The 20,010-nt window shown below is 42.5% G+C and overlaps 1 protein-coding gene across 3 annotated transcripts in view; it reads right to left on the bottom strand.

Annotated features, from left to right (window-relative positions):
• Nucleotides 1-2,067: 2,067 nt before the first annotated feature.
• Nucleotides 2,068-20,010, bottom strand: part of INO80C (INO80 complex subunit C) — a 28,972-nt gene continuing 11,029 nt past the window's right edge. For all 3 annotated transcript variants that reach the window (XM_025365220.1, XM_025365219.1, XM_025365222.1), the window contains 4 exons: nt 13,110-13,220; nt 11,956-12,067; nt 10,934-11,001; nt 2,068-2,472 (listed from right to left, as the gene is read on the bottom strand). In XM_025365220.1, coding sequence (XP_025221005.1) covers nt 2,341-2,472; nt 10,934-11,001; nt 11,956-12,067; nt 13,110-13,220 — 423 coding nt within the window. In that variant the 3' untranslated portion in view covers nt 2,068-2,340. The remainder of the gene's footprint in view (nt 2,473-10,933; nt 11,002-11,955; nt 12,068-13,109; nt 13,221-20,010) is intronic.

The following is a 20,010-nucleotide window of genomic DNA, read 5'->3' on the forward strand; positions in this document are numbered from 1 at the left end:
GGAACCCTAAATTCACACATACATGCACACACACCCCAAAGAAACCCCTTGCAAGTTGCTCATGGCCCTAGGATGGAAAGAGCCAGCTGATCTGAAAATAAGAAAATGCACCTTACATGAAATATTCTCTTCATAGTTACAGCAAATGTTCTCAACACTGGCTGCATATGAGAAGCATCTTGGGAGTTTAAAATACTATGTCCGGGCCCCTGCGCAGGCTAGCGGAATCGGAATCTCCGGGTATTTTTAAACCTCCGTCACCGTCCCTCTCCTGGACACCCCCACCCACACAGGTGATTCTAACATGCAGCCCGGCCTGAGAACCACCGGGCTAAAGCATGGACAGCAAGGGCTATTTCAGTACAGGATCGATTAATGAGCAAGGGCTCATTATTCAAAATACTCACAACTTGAAGCTTGGTTTGGCTCAGCCTAGACTTCTGGAGCTTGGGGTGAGAAGCAACCTAATCTTCAGAATTCACAGCTCTCCTGCGAAACAATGTCAGCGGGGAGAGCCTGGCAGGGGAATGGGAAAGGCAGGGTGAGGTTCCCTTCTGCCCGGGGAGAACACTGGTTCTCTCACTCCTCTGTGCGTGATGATCACACGGGAATATCTGTCAAAAGCAGCCTCCTGGGCCCCACTCCCTGGGTCGGTCAGGTTTAGGATGTGGCCCAAGAACCTGCATTTTAGCAGGTCTCCAGGTGACTCTCTGAGGGTTTATGGAACAAATACACATCCAGAAACCCTGAGAGGCCTCCAGGAGCAGCAGTCTGTGGGCCCTTCCTGGTGAACACGTGCAGGGCAGGGCTTCCCTCTTCAACCCTGGGCCCTGCCCCTGGTCTGAGCGGTAGGTCTGAGGTGGTGCCTAGCATCAGTGTTAGAAGTGATTTCAGGGCACTGTCCAATTGGGGACCTTCATGGAAAAGAAGTGGACCTGCCCCAAGTTTTCTCTGTACAATAGAAGGTGGAAGCGAAGCAGGAAGGACCCTTGGCTCATTCACTCCTTGCTTCTACCAAAACGGAAGCTGGCGTTTTCCTAGGCGGACAGCTGGCAGGAAGTGCAGGCGGAAACCAAGCAGCAGCCTCTGGTCTTTCAGCAACCACTGATTTTATCAGAAAAAGTGGACCTCAAAGCATCATCAAAGCAAACATGCAAATTCTTGGGCCCCACCCCAGACCACCTACTGATCAGGTACTTCGGGGAGACAGGCTCCCTAATCTGTGTCACAGCAGGCTCCCAGGTGGTTCTGATGCTTGCTAGGTGATTATGGGCTTAGGAAAGGCCCCACCTCTTCTGGCCATCCCCTCAGGTCCCTTGTCATGGAGACAGGGGGAGGCCCCACAGCACCTCCCCCGCGCTCATGGTTATTGGGAAGGTGCTGAAGGATACTGGGGCTGCCAGCCTGGAGGAAAAGGAGCCTGGTTCCAGGCAGCTGCCACCTGCACAGGCTGCTCTCCCAGCTGACTTGCTTTGTTTTATTTTCTCTAAGCCTGAAGAAGGGCTTTCCCCAGAGAGAAAGGACACCTGGTGCCTAATCCCCCAAAGCAGAGGCAGCTGTGGTCCAGAAGCCCCAGGGCCTGTTTCCACTGTCCTCCCTGGGGAAATGCAGGCATAGGGCCCAGAGAGGCCCAGGACTTGTCTCCACACTCTCCTTTCTCTGGCCAAGAAAATGCTTCCTCTTCTTGGAGGATGGAGATGCAAACACTCCCTTTCTGGAGCAGGCTGCAGCCAGAGGGGCGGCATCCTCTACCAAGACGAAAGCCCTTTTGGGACAGAGTGTGAATGCTGGTACCCCACACTCCCAAAGATGAGGGGAGGCTGATCTGAGGCAGAGGCACAGGTGAGAACCAGACCAGTGGGACAGAACAAGTTACTTGCCTCTTTCTTCTCTGGACCCAATTTTGGAATTCTTCCAAGCATTCTGATCAGAGACAAAGACTAACACGCTCTAAAAGGGGGTCGCCAGGATTGGAAGTAATCCAGACCTGTTGTGGATTCACTGCAGAGTCTTTCAATGTGTTATATGGGGTTCACTACTTTAAAACAAAAATTCAGGGACTTGGGATAAATGAAAAGTATAGTTTCATTGTATTTTCTTGTCAAACACCTTTACTTGAGGCAACAACTGAAGTATAATTTAATTCAGCAGGAAATATCACACTTGGAGGGAAAACACACACTCAAAAAAACCCTTAAATGAAAGCCAAACATTCTTTCCAAGGCACAGCACTGGCATTTTCAGATTGACAGCAGGACGAGTTTGTTTTCCGTGAAACAAAATCACGAGTCCAGAGTCTGTTTTTGAAACAGCTTTCCACTTCATCTCCCTTTCTCGGGCTCAGGGAACGATGCTTGTGGCCTTCCTCAGGGCCAGGTAGCCGGTGACAACGTCAGAGGGCAGCCTCCGAATATAGGAAAACTCTTCAATGGTGCTGAACCGCAGTTTGCTCTGGGGGTCTGTGTAGTTGGCCTGGAAGGAGGCACAGGGAAGGGCAGAAAGTTTTTGTGGGTACGGATATAAGTTCAAGTATAAGTTTAAAAAATTTTTCTGTTTCACTGAAAGTGATATATATTTTCATTATGTCTTACTCTGCCACCAAGAACACTAAATCACTCACTGTGGCACAGGCTCATTAACCTTCCCAGACTCCAGAAACACTTCAGGGTACGGACAGGAGGAAGGGGAATAACCGCATTAGACTCTGGGACCCTTCTTGTTGGTGCCTCAAGGGCTGCAACAGGTCCAAGAGTGAATTCATGATGGTCATCCCTCCCTGACTTCAGACTCCTGCCTCTTTCCAACAAATGTCCCAGGTCTGTGCTCAAGGCAGGAGCTGACGCCCTGCCTGCTGGGCATGTGGCCCTCCCTGCTGCGCTCCATTTACCCCCAGCATGCTCCTTTCCAGCTCTTCCAACACCCCCTGCGCCACTTCCACACCTCCCGGAGCCACTCTGTAGTGCATCACTGACCGTCCACAGCCACCCTTCCCCTAGAACTGCAGCCAGGATCTTCTTCGCAATGTGCAACTCTGATGATGTCATTCCTTAGCATAAAATCTCTCAAAATGGCTCCTCTGCTCTTGGGATAAAGGCCCAAGTCCTCAGTGCAGCTCCTCGGCTCTGGGCCTTCCTTTGTCCTCAGCCTCCTCCTCAGCCACACGTCCCCACTCTGATTCCAACTATCCCTGGCCTCTAACTAAGTTCCTCCATTTTACCATGCCCCATCTGTCCTTTCTTTGGCAGGGGACCCCAACTGTGGCCCATTTTGCTCAGTAATCACCAGTTCATTCTTCAGGACTCAGCCCCAAAGCTACACTTCGAGGGAAGCCTATTTGTACCCCCACAGGAGGTCAGAGCCTCACCCTCCACTCTCACAGCAGCAAAAATACTCCAGTGGAATGCACATCTCTGCTGCTTTAAAGTTTATTATCTACATGACTCTTTGATGATGGTCTAGGCTCTGACGGTCCATGAGACAGGAACCCTGTGGTTTGCTTATCATTGTAGCCTGGCTCCTAGTGCAATGCAGAGTGCACAGAGGGCCTCCAGTCAGGTTTGTATAACAAAACAAATGATTAATGAATGAATAAACAGACAGACAATTGGGACCATCGCGGAAAAGAGAACTTGTTTCCCAGACATATCAAAATTCTCACTTGGTCTCTGTTCCCCGTGTGCCAAGTGGAGAAAATAATTCACTAACTATACACTTCAAAGTACGTGGGCTTCTACGGATTTTGAAACAAAAGACATGAGGGTGAGTCATTTTGAGCTCCTTTAAAAAAAATCATAAAAGATGCCATTAAAGTCTAGATAGATAACATCCAATTATTCAAGTGTAGATGTCTACTTTAATGTGGATCATCTTTGTGTGGACCTAGACTCACAGTAATCGGTGATTTAGGAAGGGAGGGAACACTCAATAAAAAAGCAACGAGCTGTCGGGAACTTATTTATAGGCTTCTCGTGCCCTAAAAAGTCTTCCATTTTGCCACTGGGGACTCCCCTAAGTATTTAACGGCTGTGTGTTAGGAAATGGGATTATTCCTAAAAGGCTAAGATTAACTAATAGCTCTATATAAAATAAAACTTCAATCCCTTGGCTTGACCTAGATGTTACCTTTCTGTACCACATTTCCTTTAATGACAGTAATATAAGGAACGGCTTAATTAGAAAAACAGTGACAAGTGTCTTCTGAGGGATCCTGGCCATGAGGGAAGTTAGGTTAACTGTTAGGAGAGGCTGCCCTGCAGTTCCGAGCAGAGCACAGGCATGTGTGTCTGGCGTGGACCATCTGGCTTCCGTAGACGAACCAGCCTCGGCCGAGCTCCATGTCTGTGGCTGCCTCACTCCTACCAGCAAACTGTGCTGAGCCGGCCCGCCCAAGTTCAGACCTCACTGCCAAGAGCGCTGCTGAATAAACAGTGCAGAATACAGAGATCCTGTGGCACCAACAAAAAAGTTACCAACAAAAACCTGAACAGACTGGACTGGACCCAGGGGCCAGCATCTAGGATTCTGAATAGAAGGAAGGATGCCAAGTGACACCTCAGAGTTGAACAAGTCAAGAGCTTCACACCTACAGTCCACCCTCCTCTGGATGCCATCCCTTGAGCCTGAGTGAAATAAGCAAAGGCCAACTTCCCACAGGGAATCCAGCAAACAGCTTCAGGCCCCCCTTGCTGCAGGGTGACAGGCAGTATTCACAGCTTGCCCGTCTCACCCACAATACACTTTTCATAGCTCTGTAATGAGCGCTGAACACAGGTGTGACCCTGCATGTCTGGCTGCTGTGCCTAGGCACAGGGGAAACAGTCATGTGGCTGGCTGGGAACAGGTGTGTGTCCATGTAAATGTGAACTAGGCTTTACTTTTTAATTATATAACTTTAAATTATGTAAGCAACAGACGAACATGTTCTCCCCTAAAAAAAAATGAACAGAAAACATTACAGATAAGACTAAAGTCCTCATTTACCACCATCTACCATCCAAAAGTCCTCTGCCTTCCCCTGGAGAAACCACTGCTAAGTGGGCACCTTTCCAGACTTTTTATGTCTACCCCTATACACATACGTAAACACACAAGAGAAATAACTCAATGTGTGTGTGTGTGTGTGTGTGTGTTGATTTTATATATGTAACACCATGCTATTTATATTGCTTTGCATCTGTCAATCAACATTACATCCTGGAAATTTATCCATGTTGTTACTATGCACTGAGCTCAAGAACAGTATGAAAATATCCGCTGTGATAGACCTTGATGTTGCTTCCAGCATTTTGCGAATGTAGTCTCTCATAAGCATTTCTGCATGAAGTTCTTTGTGCACACTATTTCTCTAGGGAGCTGCCTATAAGGCATATTGCAAGGTCAGATGCTTTTGCTTTTTTTTTTTAAATCTCAACAGACTGTTCCAATTGTCCTCCAAAAAAGCAGTACCAGTGTATGTTCCCACCTCAAAACAGCAATGTATGAAGACATCCATTTCTGTATGTTGGTGCCAAAATGTATAAGCAAATGTCTTAATTTCTTCCCTGTTTGATGAGTCTTTCTCCTAATTACCAGTGAAGCTGAATATCTACTTATTGGTCATCTATATTTCTTCTCTGGCAATTGCCTATTTATATCCTTTTTGCTGATTCTTCTGTGGGATTGTCCTTTAATGAACTGGGAGACTTCTTTGTCTATTCAGAATTTCTTATTTCCTACATACAGTGGGGCAAGAGGTTTTAGGTAATGTGTAACATGACAAGTCCACTGCCAATGACATAAAGGGGCCTGGAATAATGATTCTCCTTCCTCCTAATGTGTGAAAACCACTGTACTAGCAGATGAGCTGCCTGAAACGGTAAGGATAAAGCTGACATTCTAAGGAACCACCCTCAAGTCTGGCCATAACTGTGGCCTCCAGAAACTCAAAATGACACAGGGAGAGATTTCCACTTTGGGCCATAACAGAATAACTGGTGCCAGATGAGCTCTCTTGTCATAAACGACTATTACAACAGGTCAAATATATGAAGTAGCCATTTTCAGGCAACAGACAAGAGGTAGCACAAGACGGCAATCCCTGAGAAAAGAGAAGCTCACAAGGTAAGTTCCAGGATCATCCAAACTCTCTCTGCCTGTGCCAATTTCCTGACCGTGGGGCAGAGGTGGAGCTCATGCAGAGCTCAATGGACCCACTGAGCTGGGGAAGCAGAGATCAGATTCAGGGGCTACTGAAACACCTGATATTGGCAAAACCGAGTAACAGAAGAGGGAGCTGCCTTGGAAGGGAGGCAAAAGTCAGTTTGGGATTCCACATGAGTCCATAACCATGGGCTGGACTATGCATGTTCAAGGCAAGACTATATAGGTCTTACTGGAGAGTGGTTAAGAGGGAAACAGAAACTCCAGAGGCTAAGCAGTGCTGGGAGTTGCTGAAGTGCCAGCCCAGCCAGAATAGGGATTGCTGTAACACTCCTGGCACCTAGCTAAGATAACAGAAAGGCCACAGCTTAGGAATTAAAATCATGCCCTTGAGTATCATCTATTCCAGTCTCACTACAACAAAGCCTAACACCAAACTTCATTAAGACTGGTAGAGGATAAAGAACTTAGAAGTTAAGTGCAACTAAGTTAAAGAAGCTTGGGAAACATGGGCTTTCCGCAGACCTGTCCTAACGAAGTGCAAAACCAAACCTACACCCATTCAAGGTGATCAGTCAGGAACTAAGCTACCACAGGAAAAAAAATACTCTTCAGGGAAAGATAACAGAATCTAGAGTTTTTACAATACATCATCCATAATGTCCAGTATACAACAAAAAAACTCATAGATGCAAAGAAACAGGAAAATGTGACCCACAGTTAAGAAAAAAAGCAGTCAATAGAAACTGGCCAAGATGAACCAAATGTTGGAAATAGCAGATAAATACTTTAAAACAGCTATTATGTGTTTGATGACTTAAAAAAAAAAATATATATAGACTTAATGACCAAGTAGTCTTAAAAGACAAGGAAATCACCAGAACCAGACCCAAATATGATGTAGGTTTTGAAACTATCAGACAGGAAATTAAAAATAACTACAATCAATATGTTGAAGGAGTTAAAGGAGAGACAACATGCAAGACAGAAAGTTATTTCAGGTCAGGCACAGTGGCTCACGTTGGTAATCCTAACACTTTGGGAGGCCAAGGCGGGTGGATGGCTTGAGGCTGGGAGTTCGGGACCAGCTTGGGCAACACAGTGAGACCCCTTCTCTATAAAAGACTTTTTTAAAGTTAGCCAGGTGTGGTGGCACACACCTGTAGTCCTAGCTGCCTGGGAGGCTGAAGCAGGTGGATCACTTGAGCCCAGGAGTTTGAGGCTGTAGTGAGCTGTGATCACACCACTGCACTCTAGCCTGGATTAGAGAGCAAGACTCTATCTCTAAATAAATAAATAAATAATTCAAAAGAAAGTTATTTCATCAGAGACATGAAAGCTATAATAATCAAACAGAAAAGCTAGAAATTAAAAACCCAGTTAAAGAGATAATGCTTCCCATGGGCTTATTCATTGGTATACTCTATACAGTGAGTAAAGAACTTGAAGACACATCAGTAGATACCATCCAAACTGAACTGCAATGAAATAAGAGTTTTAAAAAGCAAACAAACCAGAACAGAGCATCCAAGAATTTTGGGACACTATCAAATAGTTTAACATGTGTGTAACTGGAATCCTAGAAGAAGGGAAAAAGACAAGGCAAAAGAAATATTTGAAGAAATGATGGCCAAGAATTTTCCAAAATTCTTGACAGATACCAAACCACAAATCCAAAACCTCAGAGAACATCAAGAATACATACCAGAAAAATAATACCCTGAGTCATATTCAATAATACCCAGTCATATTCAAACTGCTGAAAACAAAAGACAAAGAGAAAATCTTGAAGGCCGTCAAATAAGAAACATTACGTAGAGATGAACAAAGGTAAGAATTACATCAAACTTCTCACCATGGAAGCAAAAAGACAACATTTAACCGCTGACATCTTAAAAGTGATGAAAGAAAAAACTGTCAGCTCAGACTTGAAAATGTCATTCAAAAATACTCACTGAAAATATCATTCAAAAAGGAAGAACAAGGCTGGGTGCAGTGGCTCCACGCCTGTAATCCCAGCACTTTCGGAGACCAAGGCGGGAAGGATCACTTGAGCCCAGGAATTTGAGACCAGGCCTAGGCAACAGCGTGAAATCCCATCTCTACAAAAAATACAAAAAATTAGCCAGGCATGGTGGCACACACCTGTAGCCCCAGTTACTTGGGAGGCTGAGGTGGGTGCATCACCTGAGCCTGGGAGGTCAAGACGGCTGCAGTGAGCCAAGATGGTTCGACTGCACTCCAGCCTAGGCAACAGAGTAAGACTCTGTCTTAAAAAAAAAAAAAAAAAGAAAGAAAGAAAGAAAAGAAAAAGAAGAAGAAATAAAGGCTCTTTGACAAAACAAAAAAAGAAAGGACTTCATTAGCAGCAAATCTACTTTATAAGAAAAGCACAGTAAACTGTTCCAGTAGAAAGAATATGACATCAGACTGCAACTTGGAAATAAACAACAAAATGAAAAAAGGTGGAAATAGAATGAAATGAAGATAAAAGAAAGTTCTTTTTTTTCTTATTTTTATTTCTCTAAAAGCTAACTGTCTAGAGCACAAATTAACAGCTAAGTATTTTGTTTGCAGCATATGTAAAAGTAAACTATATGACAACAAAGAATTAGAGACTGGGATTAGAAATTCACTACCAGAAGACCCTCACAATACACACAAAGTGGTATAGGATTTGAAAATAGACTCGGGTTATTTAAAATGTATATTTTAAACATGAAAGTAACCATTCATTATTTTTAAAAGAGGTATAAATAATAAGAAAACAGAATTTTAAAATGTTCAATTAACCCCAGTTTTATCATCATGAGAAAACAGAGGAATTCCAGTGGTGGAGGATTCTACTAAATACCTGACCAGTGCTCCTTAAAACTGTTAAGGTCATTAAAAACAAGGACAATCTGAGAAACTGGCATAGCTAAGAAGAGTCTAAAGAGACGTGATGACTAAATTTGATATAGTTTTAGGTAAAAACTAAGGAAATGTGAATAGACTATAGACTTGAGTTAATAATAGTATATCACTATTGGTTCATTAATTGTAACAAATATACCATAGATGTTAATAACAGCAGACACTGAGTTTGGGTTATATGGGTACTTTCTATACTATTGTCTCTATTTTTCATAAATCTAGAACTGTTCTGAAAAATACAGTCTATTAAAAAATGCTCAATAAATCCAGAGAAGGCAGAAAAAGAGGAATAAGCAAACACAAATGGAACAAATAACTAGTGAGATGGTAGATTTAAATACAACCATATCAACAATCACTTTAAATATGAATAGCCTGAGGACAACATTACTTAGATTGATAGACTGGATAAAAAGCAAGATCCACTGGGTGCAGAGGCTCACGTCTTTAATCCCAGCACTTTGAGAGGCTGCTGTTGGGAGACCACTTGAGCCCAGGGGTTCAAGGCTTCAGTGAGTTATGATCACACCACTCCATTCTAGCTTGGGCGGAAGAGCAAGACCCTACCTCCAAAGGAAAAAGGAAAAGAAGGACCCAACAACTCAACAATATGCTTTCAACAAGAATCCACTTTAAATATATAGATAGTTTAAAAGTGAAAAGATAGGCTGGGTGTGGTGGCTCATACCTGTAATCCCAACACTTTGGGAGGCCAAGTCAGGAGGATCACTTGAGGTCAGGAGTTTGAGACCAGCCTGATCAACATGGCAAAACCTCATCTCTATTAAAAATATAAAAATCACCCAGGTGTGGTGGCGTGCGCCTGTAATCCCAGCTACTTGGGAGGCTGAGGCAGGATAATCGCTCGAACCCAGGAGGTAGAGGCTGCAGTGAGCCAAGAGTGTGCCAATGCACTCCAGCCTGGGTAACACAGCAAGAATCTGTCTCAAAAAAAAAAAAAAAGTGAAAAGATCAAGAAAGACATACCATCCACACATGAATGAAAGCAATATTAATTTCAGACAAAGTAGACTTCACAACAATGAATATTATCAGGGAGAAACAGGGATATTACATAATAATAACAAAGGAGACAATTCTCCTCTGTACATAATTAATTTGGCCAATTTGTTACATAAGTTGGAGTCATATTTTCATTAACATGTAAAGCACTTAAATTATTTTTCCAAATTTATGAGATGAAAAAGGATTGAGATGAATCTTAGGTTCTAACTTCTGCAAATAAGGAAATGGGGGTGCTCTGAGGTTCCTGAGCTTTAGTAACCTGCCTGCTTTCCACTCTTCCAGCTATGCTGGCAGTTCCTGAATTGTGTTCCCCAGAAGCACTTGAGCAGTCACTGTGGTGAGGAGTGGGGAAGAAGACAGGTGGCCAGATCCACATGGGACCGCAGCAGAAAGGTGGCTCCAGGCTGTTTATGTATTGGATTCTGTAAAAGATTTCACTTGGAAAAGGGGTTCTGATGCTTAAAAATAAGTTTGAATGTCACAACCTTTGCCAAAGCACCTATTTAGAGAAGTTTAAACATGGTTTTGTAAATACAGTCATCATCTAAAATGCAGGTTTTTAAAACTTCAGCAGTAAAAAAAGAAATACATAGTTGTTTCTTTCATGTTATCGCATATAGTTAACTAGCAGAGGTAAAGAAGAGAAACTGGAGTCTCCTGCTTTCTGGTTCAATCCTCCCTGCAGGCTGCCCTACAGATGCCTGTTTGCAGCAATGAACACACTGCACAAACCTATCACCTATCACTGTAGACGGGCTCCAGGCAGGACCAGCCATGGTCAACATTCAACACTTGTCTAATTAGACGTTACTGTGAAATCTTTTCCATTTAATGTTATAAGAGAGATACTCACAAGCAGACCTGAAACATCAGAATACTTCTTAGCTGGCTTAAATGATGGAGGAGCATCAATACTGAAGTCTGGAAAAAAAAAAAAGATAACTAAACGAAACTGAAAACATTCAAATCCCCTCTCTTTTTTTTCCTAAAATAGTATTTGATAATATTCCTGAAAATTTCCTTTGTGATTAAGTAGTCACAGAAGTCTCTGGAGATTAACTAGAGAAGTAGGGGAGGATTCCCAGAAATAATGCAGTGTGTCACAGGCCAAGTGCAGGCTCCAGATCTAGCCCCGCCCTGTCACCAGAGATGCTCTCTCTATGCCAGCAGAAGCACCGGAAAGCTCATCTGCCCACCAGCTATTTTCACAATCTCACACTACATGGGCTGATGGTGATGAAATGCCAAACAAGCCAGTAACTGGATCTGAGCATCCCCACACCCTTGTGTCCACACCCAGACGAATGACTGACTAGCTCACTTGTCACCCATGTGAGTCACCCCCACGAAAGAAGTGTAGTGGAGCAGGAGATGGTTAGAACTTTGAACTTGTACTTCCCAGTGAAGCTGAACAGAACATATAACAGTGTTTTACATAAATCTGGACACACTGCAGCATGAAGTATTTACTCTTGCTAAACACTGGCTCACAAAGTAAAAGAGCTGGACTTTAAGCTGGTTGTCAGGAACTCTCCTAAATCTGGCATTATACTTGGGCTACCTTGTTTTTGGAAACACATTTTAAGAGTAGACTTTTGAATGAGAAGTTTGTCTAGTAGAAACACCAATATTATCATATTGGGACCTATGACACTAAAACCCACACATCCATGACAACACAAACAAACAGGCTCAATACAGATACAGTTACGAGAAAATACACACATAATCTGCCCACACTGATGCCACTGTAAAATTCTCAAGCTAAAAATTATTTCCTACAATGATGCAAACACAATAAAATACTGTAGGTTTGTTATAAGATAGTTCCTACTCTGAACATTGTAAACACATGGAAGGCTCTAGCCAGCTCACAGTTAGGATCGTTCAGTTGCCACGGCAATGCCCTTTCGGAAGCGAGGATTTGTTTCAGGTTCTTCCAGGTTCTGTTCTTCTTGCCAGCTACTGCGCCACCGTGGCCAGAGTGCTCGAATTGAAGGCATGGATTAGAAGAAACAAAAACCAATGGAGACTACCATTTCAGAATCTGACATCTATGCTTAATCATACCTGTAATGTACCGCTCATCTGTCAACAATCATTTAGACCCCTGAGACTTTTTTAAAAAGGTATTTCACTGTACACGTTAACATGTTAATCTTATTTTTAAAAAGAGGTTTTCAGATTGTCAAAGCCCTTGAGTTAGTTTGTGTTGGGAGTAGAAATAAAAGGCTACTTCTTTATATGCATGTAAAAAAAAAGCCTTTATTGGGTCTAACTTTGTAGAATTCATTCATGAATTTCTTCATACTTTAAGATAAATTTACTACAAAGTCAGATTTAAATCCATGACTGCGTCTCTAAACTCCCTTCTTGGGGCAAGTCTCTGCCAAGCAAACTGGGGATCCTGGAAAAGGTGAGAAAGCTCCAGCTGCAGTATGGCAAACCTTCTGGATATCTGTTTTTTTTTTTTTAAATCCTATAAAGATGACAAAATAAAATGGAAAAGAATACCAAAATCTGTTACAAACACTGGTAACATTGTATTTCCAAAACTAATTCATTAAAAAAATTTAACACTATAATCTGAACTGCTGCCATCTATTACCAGTCTCAAGCATGACAGGAAGAGGACCCCGTGTTCCACTCAACAGCACAACAGCTTTGATCTACCTTACGAAACTAATGAGGAAATACTTCTCATTTAGCTTAATATTTCAAGCTTTGTCTAAGATTGTAAGACCAATGAAAAGGTTAGGGGAACAATCATCACGGACATGACCCACCCTCCAAACAGTATCCTTTAATGAATCCACAAAGGACACCCAAATCCTTGGGATATGGCACATTGAGAGATCCACAGGAAGAACCCTTCTTCTTTTGTCTCCATCTCACCCATGGGGGAGAAGGAGGCGACTGGGACTGAGGGAGAAGAGAATGCCAGTGCCACCTTGCCTGCAGGCCCAGCAAGATCTGAGGCTGAGGTGTGGCATTTGGCTGTTTATTCAGCTGATACCTTCGATGCTTACCACAAAGTTGGGATCCTTAAATGGCAAAGGTTTGGCAGCTTTTTCCACAGGTCCTGTGCTAAACTCAGAGGGCACCACTTTATTCTCATTCATGGCTTCCATGCTGATACCCTTCAAACACAATAAAAATAGTTCGAAGAAGTCAGTTTCTTCCAGCTGAGTTCCCCACCTCTGCTCTCAACAGGGCATACAATGATGCCACAGAGTATGCAAGGGAAGACAGTGTGCCCAGAGCTCCAGCAGGTAGCCTGCCCCAGGGGAGGGCACACCACACGGGGAGTAGCACCTGCTGTGCAGAAGCCACAGGAGAAACAGGCCAGGACCCCCAGCTACTATGATTCCCAGGTACCCTAAATGCTAAGCACAGGGATGGCTGTCCTACCCAAGTAAGGTCATTTAATTCTGGCAACCACTCCACAGTGGGTGCTATTATCCCCAACATACAGAAACGAAAACTGAGGCCCAGGGGAACAGGTTCAAGGTCACATAGTGATTGACTTTTGGATTCAAACCTAGGTTGGGCCAGTTCTAAAGCCCTCACAATCTCCATGACACCACACAGTTCTGACTTCCACTGATCTTATGAACTCTGTCTTAAAATATGAAGACAAAAAAGGTCCAGCCCCTTTAAGGGTCTAGTTGGCCAAAGAACCCAGACTGGAGCTGGTATGCTTAAGGGGCACAACAGGACATGGGCATTGCAAGGAAGGAAAATGGAAAAAAAGCTGGAGGGCCACAGGTCAGCTGGCAGCAGCCAGAGTGCCCTGACAAAGAGGCTAATATGGTTTAAAGCAAAAAACCTTTAAGCTAACAATACAAAGAAAAAACAAGCCAAAGTAAGAAGCCACTTCTGATCTGTAATACAATTTCCAATCTTCCCAGACTTCAATTAACTTTTTAAAAATTGAGATGTGATTTACATACAATGGAATGCACAGATCTTAAATGTAGTTGTCATGAGTTTTGCCAAAAGTTTACCCTAGCACAATTCCTATCCTCGCCAATACCTTCCAGTCCCAGCGGCAACTGCTGTTCTAATTTCTACCACATTACTTTTGCCTGTTCTAGAACTTCATATAAATAGAATCTAACAGCATGTACTCTAGTGTCTGGATTCTTTTGCTCAGCATAAAGTTTCTGAGATGTGGCCAGGCATGGTGGCTCACGCCTGTAATCCCAGCACTTTGGGAGGCCAAGGTGGTAGGATCACTCGAGGTCAGGAATTTGAGACCAGCTGGCCAACATGGTGAAACTCCATCTCTACTAAAAATACAAAAATTAGCCAGGCGTGGTGGCATGTGCCTGTAGTCCCAGCTACTCGGGAGGCTGAGGCAGGAGAATCACGTGAATCTAGGAGGCGGAGGTTGCAGTGAGCCAAGATCATGCCACTGCACTCCAGCCTGGGTGACAGTGAGACTCTGAGACTCTGCTGTCTCAAAAACAAAGAAAAGTTTCTGAGATGTATCCATATTGTTGCATGGATCAGTTTGTTTCATTGTATTTGCACACTACTCAACATAATAGTACTCCACTGTAAGAATGCACCCCAATTTGTTTATTCATTTTCCTGTTGGTGGACATTTGGTTCACTGTCAGTCTTCAGCTATTATAAATAAAGCCTCTGTGATGTTTTCATTTCTCTTGGGCAAATACCTAGGAGTGGAATGGTTGGGTTATAGGGTAAGTGTATGTTTAACTTTACAAGTCACTGCCAAATCATTTTCCAAAGTGGTTGCATGCATCCTTCAAAAAAAGAGTTAAGGCCGGGCGCACTGGCTCAAGCCTGTAATCCCAGCACTTTGGGAGGCCGAGGCGGGCGGATCACAAGGTCAGGAGCTCGAGACCATTCTGGCTAACACGGTGAAACCCCATCTCTACTAAAAATACAAAAAATTAGCCGGGCGTGGTGGCGGGCACCTGTAGTCCCAGCTACTCGGGAGGCTGAGGCAGGAGAATGGCGTGAACCCAGGAGGCTGAGCTTGCAGTGAGCCGAGATCGCGCCACTGCACTCCAGCCTGGGTGACAGAGCGAGACTCCATCTCAAAAAAAAAAAAAAAAAAAAAAAAGAGTTAAGGCTAAAAGTCAACATGTTGTCACATGGAACATGGAAGACACTAAGACACTACATGAGTAACCAAAACACAACTTACCTACTCTCAGCTGGAATTTTAGCAACTTATTCTGGTTCCCTTATGCTGATAAGGTGCTCAACTTACTTAGTAAGTGAAACTCTTACTTAGTAACAGAGTATGGTGGAATATGAATATATACATTCATTCATGTTGGGGGAAGAGGAGTGGAGAAGACAAGAACCATTCTCACACTGCTGCAATAGTTCTTTGAGTGCTCTCTCCTCAAACACCTTCCCTGACGCCTCTCCAGGTCTCTCCACATGAGTCGGGGCTCCAGCCAAGGACTCCAAGCCCTGCGCTCCCTCTCCTCTGTGGCTGCCACCTTCTGTGTGGATTCCCCTTCACCTCATCGTCTCCACTTCCCAGGTCTTTCTTAGCTTTTCTTCCCTCCAAGCTCAGTGCAAATGTCAACTCTAAGAACTGAGAGGCTGCCCATTCCTCATCCTTTTCCTACCATCTGTACCCACAGTGATCTCTCTCTTCCTTCCTCCCACCCTCCCTCCGCACCCACCTCTCCCTTCCTCCCACAGTCCTTTGCATTTATCTGGTAACTTCCTGAGCTACAAAATTCAGAGGTAGGACTGTGCAGTACTCATCTTGCCTACTCCAGCCCATTCTCTACAGCTCAGCCAGTGACACACTTTTCAATGCAAGCAAGATGATGCTCACTACTTAAAACTGGCCAGTGGTTTCTACTTTCCTTGGGATTAGGAACAAATTCAGGCCTCCTCTCCAGCCTTGCCTCTTGCTCCCCATCCTTCCTATATTCTGTCTTTTCTGGTGCGATATCCATTTAGCCATTTTCTATATAGCAAAAATAGTCTCCAATTTTTCCATTTTCATTTATGCTGTACTAAGATTATTTTCATTGGGATTCGTCCATGTCAGTTTTAATTTTACAACAAAGGTGAAATTTAGTACTTTTTTTACATAACTTTTATTGCTTGTACGATTTTTTTTTTTCCTTTATGGTAATCATATTTCTACCAGGTACCTGTACTCTGGGAGACCCAGTCTGATAAGGAAGATTTGATTCTCCCATCACATTTAATCAGTAACAAACGTTACCTTGTGCAGTTTTAGCCAGCTGTCAATGTTATTTTGCACTGACTATTTGTAAGAGTAACATCTAGTATATATTGTATATATGATTGATAGTTTAGACAAAACAGCAGCTTTATGATATAGGCAGGGAATAACAGATCAGAAGAAAGGGGGACAAGGAGAGACAGGGAGATTCAGAGAGGGAGGATACACAGAGGGCTCAAAACATGCTGCTTTACTTCATAGTTCAGCCTCTGTCCCTGCTTCTAACCCAGTGCCTAGCACAGAGTAGGTACCAAATAATGAGTGATTCATTGATGAACTGATCAATGTTAAGGAACAAGACAGAGTGGCATGACTGAATGCCAGCATCAGCACTGGAGATGTATATGCTGAGAAGCTCCTTACAAGGAAGCATCTCTGGTTGGGATGCAGTGGCCAAACACACAGGAAGGATAACTTGGAAAGAAACAACTGAGTGTGGTTACCTGCAGGGGCAGAGGGGAACACAGTGGAATGGAGAGGGAGATGGGAAGGAAATAGAAGAGAGAAAATCTTCTCTGAGTATAGCTTTTTATAGAGTTTTGACTTTTTGAACCATGTTAAGGTTTCATATACTTGAAAAAATAAATAATAAAATCAACAAGGACGGGGCAGGGGATAAAAAATATAATTTTAAAAACCTTATAAACACAAATTCATTTGTGTTTCAAATAACACAACCACACTGAAGGGGAGGCAAGGGAGAAATAACCTGAGTAACTATGAATATGGTATTTTGACTATGTAATCCAAGGTTAAAGGCCAAAAAGAACCATACATAGTTGGTAAGTTTGTTTCTCACAGGGGCACATGTTAATAATTATGAAACTACTTTATATGTATTCTAAGATACACAGCAAATGTAGAAAAGCAAATAAGAAAAGGGGGAAGGCCAGAATGAGCACTGTGGAACTGGATTGAAGCTAGAGGTCATCAGTATGAACTCACAGTTTTCAATACACAGGCAGATAATTATAGAAATAGATACAGAGGTGTCGGGATTGCAGGTATACACACACATAAATTTCCTAGCTCTGTCCACTGAGAAGACTGGAAACAATGAAATATAGGCAAAGCAACATTCAGATCATCCTTTCTAAATACAATCGGCCCTCCATATAGGGGGGTTCTGCATCCATGGATTCAACCAACCGCAGACGGAAGACATTTGGTGGGGGAAAAATGCATCTTGACTAAGCATGTACAAACTTCCTTCCTTGTCATTATTCCCTAAACTGTACAGCATAACAACTGTTTACATGGCATTTACATTGCATTAGGTATTATAAGTAATCTAGACATGGTTGAAGTATACAGGAGGATGTGCACAAATTATATGCAAACACTATGCTACTTTATATCAGGGACTTGAGGTTCCATGGATTTTGGTATCCACAGGAGGTTCTGGAACCAATTCACCACATACCTATACTGAGTGGCAAGTGTATTATTCTCTAAGAACCAGTGATCCATGAATAAATGGCTGACTCTAGGGCTGGAGCAGGAAAGTATAAGACTAGAACATCTTATGGTGTCAGAAAGAAAGCACTTGTGTCAGTTTATTTGGGGCACCATAACAGAATACCATAGATTGGGTGGCTTAAACGATAGAAATTTATTTTCTCCAGTTCTGGAGACTAGAAGTCCAAGAACAAGATGCTGACAAGTTTGGTTTCTCCTGAGGCTGTGTGCATCCCTGGAGTTTCTCCCTCTTCTTATAAGGGCACCAGTCATCCAGGATTAGGGCCCACCCAGACAACCTCATTTAATCTTAATTACCTCCCTGAAGTCCCTATCTCCAGAATGTAACTGAGGTGTACTAGGGGTCAGGACAAAATAATAAATACTGGGGGCATGGGGGTACCAAAACTCAGTCCATAACAGCATCCAAAAAATTATACGGGCATACTAAAGGACACAGGAGCCAGTTTGAAGAGGCTTCTACTGGACCAATCTCAAAAACTTAAGCAACAACCCAGTATATACATAAATCCAGAATATATGAAGAACTCTACAACTCAACAACAAAAAGACAATTCAATTTTTAAAAGGGCAAAGAATTTATTCAAAGAAGATATACAAACAGCCAGTAAGCATGTGAAAAGATGCTCAACATCACTAGTCATTAGGGAAATGCAAATCAAAATCACAATGAAATTCCCATGCACACTCACTAGGATGGTTACAATTAAAGACAATAACACATACTGGCAAAGACGTGAAGAAACTGGAACTCTCATACATTGCTGGTGAGAACATAAAATGGTGCAAAAACACCATTTAGAAAAAAAATTGGGTAGTTCCTCAAAATGTTAACCACAGAATTATCATATGACCCAATAATTTAACTTCTAGGTATACACTCAAAGAGAATGAAAAATGTATGTCCATGCAAAAACTTGTACACAAATATTCATAGCAGCATTATTCATAATTGCCAAAAGGTATAAACAACTTAAATGTCCATCAGCTGATGAAGAGATAAAATCTGGTAGGGCCAAGCACAGGAACTCATGCCTGTAATCCCAACACTTTGGGAGGCTGAGGCAGGAGGACTGCTTGAGGCCAAGAGTTCAAAAGTGGCCTAGGCAACGTGGCAAGACCTTGTCTCTACAAAAAATAAAAATAAAAAATTAACCAGTTGTGGTGGCATGTGCCTGTAGTCCCAGCTACTCTAGAGGCTAAGGCAAGTTTAGGAGTTCAAGATTACAGTGTGCTATGATTGTGCCACTGACTTCCAGCATGGGCAGCAGAGTGAGCTCCTGTCTCTAAAAGAAATAAAAAATAAAACACAACATGTAGTATGTCCATAAAATGTAATATTATTCAATCACAAAAATGGCATACTGATTCATGCTCTATCATGGATAAACCTTGAAAAAAATTACACTAACAAAAAGAAGCCAGATACAAAAGGCCACATATTGTATAATTCCATTTATATGAGATATGTAGTCACATTCAGAGACAGAAAGTAGATCAGTGGTTGCCAGGGGCTGGCAGAACAGAGGAATGGGAAGTGACTGCTTATGGGTAATGAGTTTCTCTTTGGGGTAATAGGAATATCCTAAAATTAGATAGGATATTGTGAGGATTGCACAACTCAGTGAATATACCATAAGCCACTAAATTATGTACTTTAAAAGGGTGAATTTTATAGTATGTGAATTATATCTCAGTAAAGCTACTACAGATAAATTTATAAAAGAAGGAATGAATAAAGCTAGTAGTGGATTATAACCCATAGAATAAAATAAAAATCCATGACATAAATACTGATTTTAAAAAATGAATAAATGGTCTGTTGTAGTTCTGGCTACTTGGGAGGCTGAGCTGGGAGGATCACTTGAACCCAGGAGGCTGCACTGCACTATGACTGTGTCTGGCAATAGCCACTGCACTCCAGCCTAGGCAACATAGCTATACCCCATTTCTAAAAAAAAAAAAAAAAAGAAGTAAAATAGAAAAAAAAAATGAATGAATGGAAGAGAAGAGAAAGCTGTTGCTCACAATAGGATTCTAATTAATAAATCTAAAAGGAATAAAGATTCAAATTGGGAAATCACTACTTGTCAACCACCACAATAATAACTACTTCAAGCAAAAGTTATCAATGGATATTAAAAGTCACTGGCAAAGTATGAAATAAAATAGGATATTTATAGTCTCAAAGTATCTTCCCA

The sequence above is a fragment of the Theropithecus gelada genome, chromosome 18 (genome assembly GCF_003255815.1).
Source record: "Theropithecus gelada isolate Dixy chromosome 18, Tgel_1.0, whole genome shotgun sequence".
Classification (NCBI taxonomy): domain Eukaryota; kingdom Metazoa; phylum Chordata; class Mammalia; order Primates; family Cercopithecidae; genus Theropithecus; species Theropithecus gelada.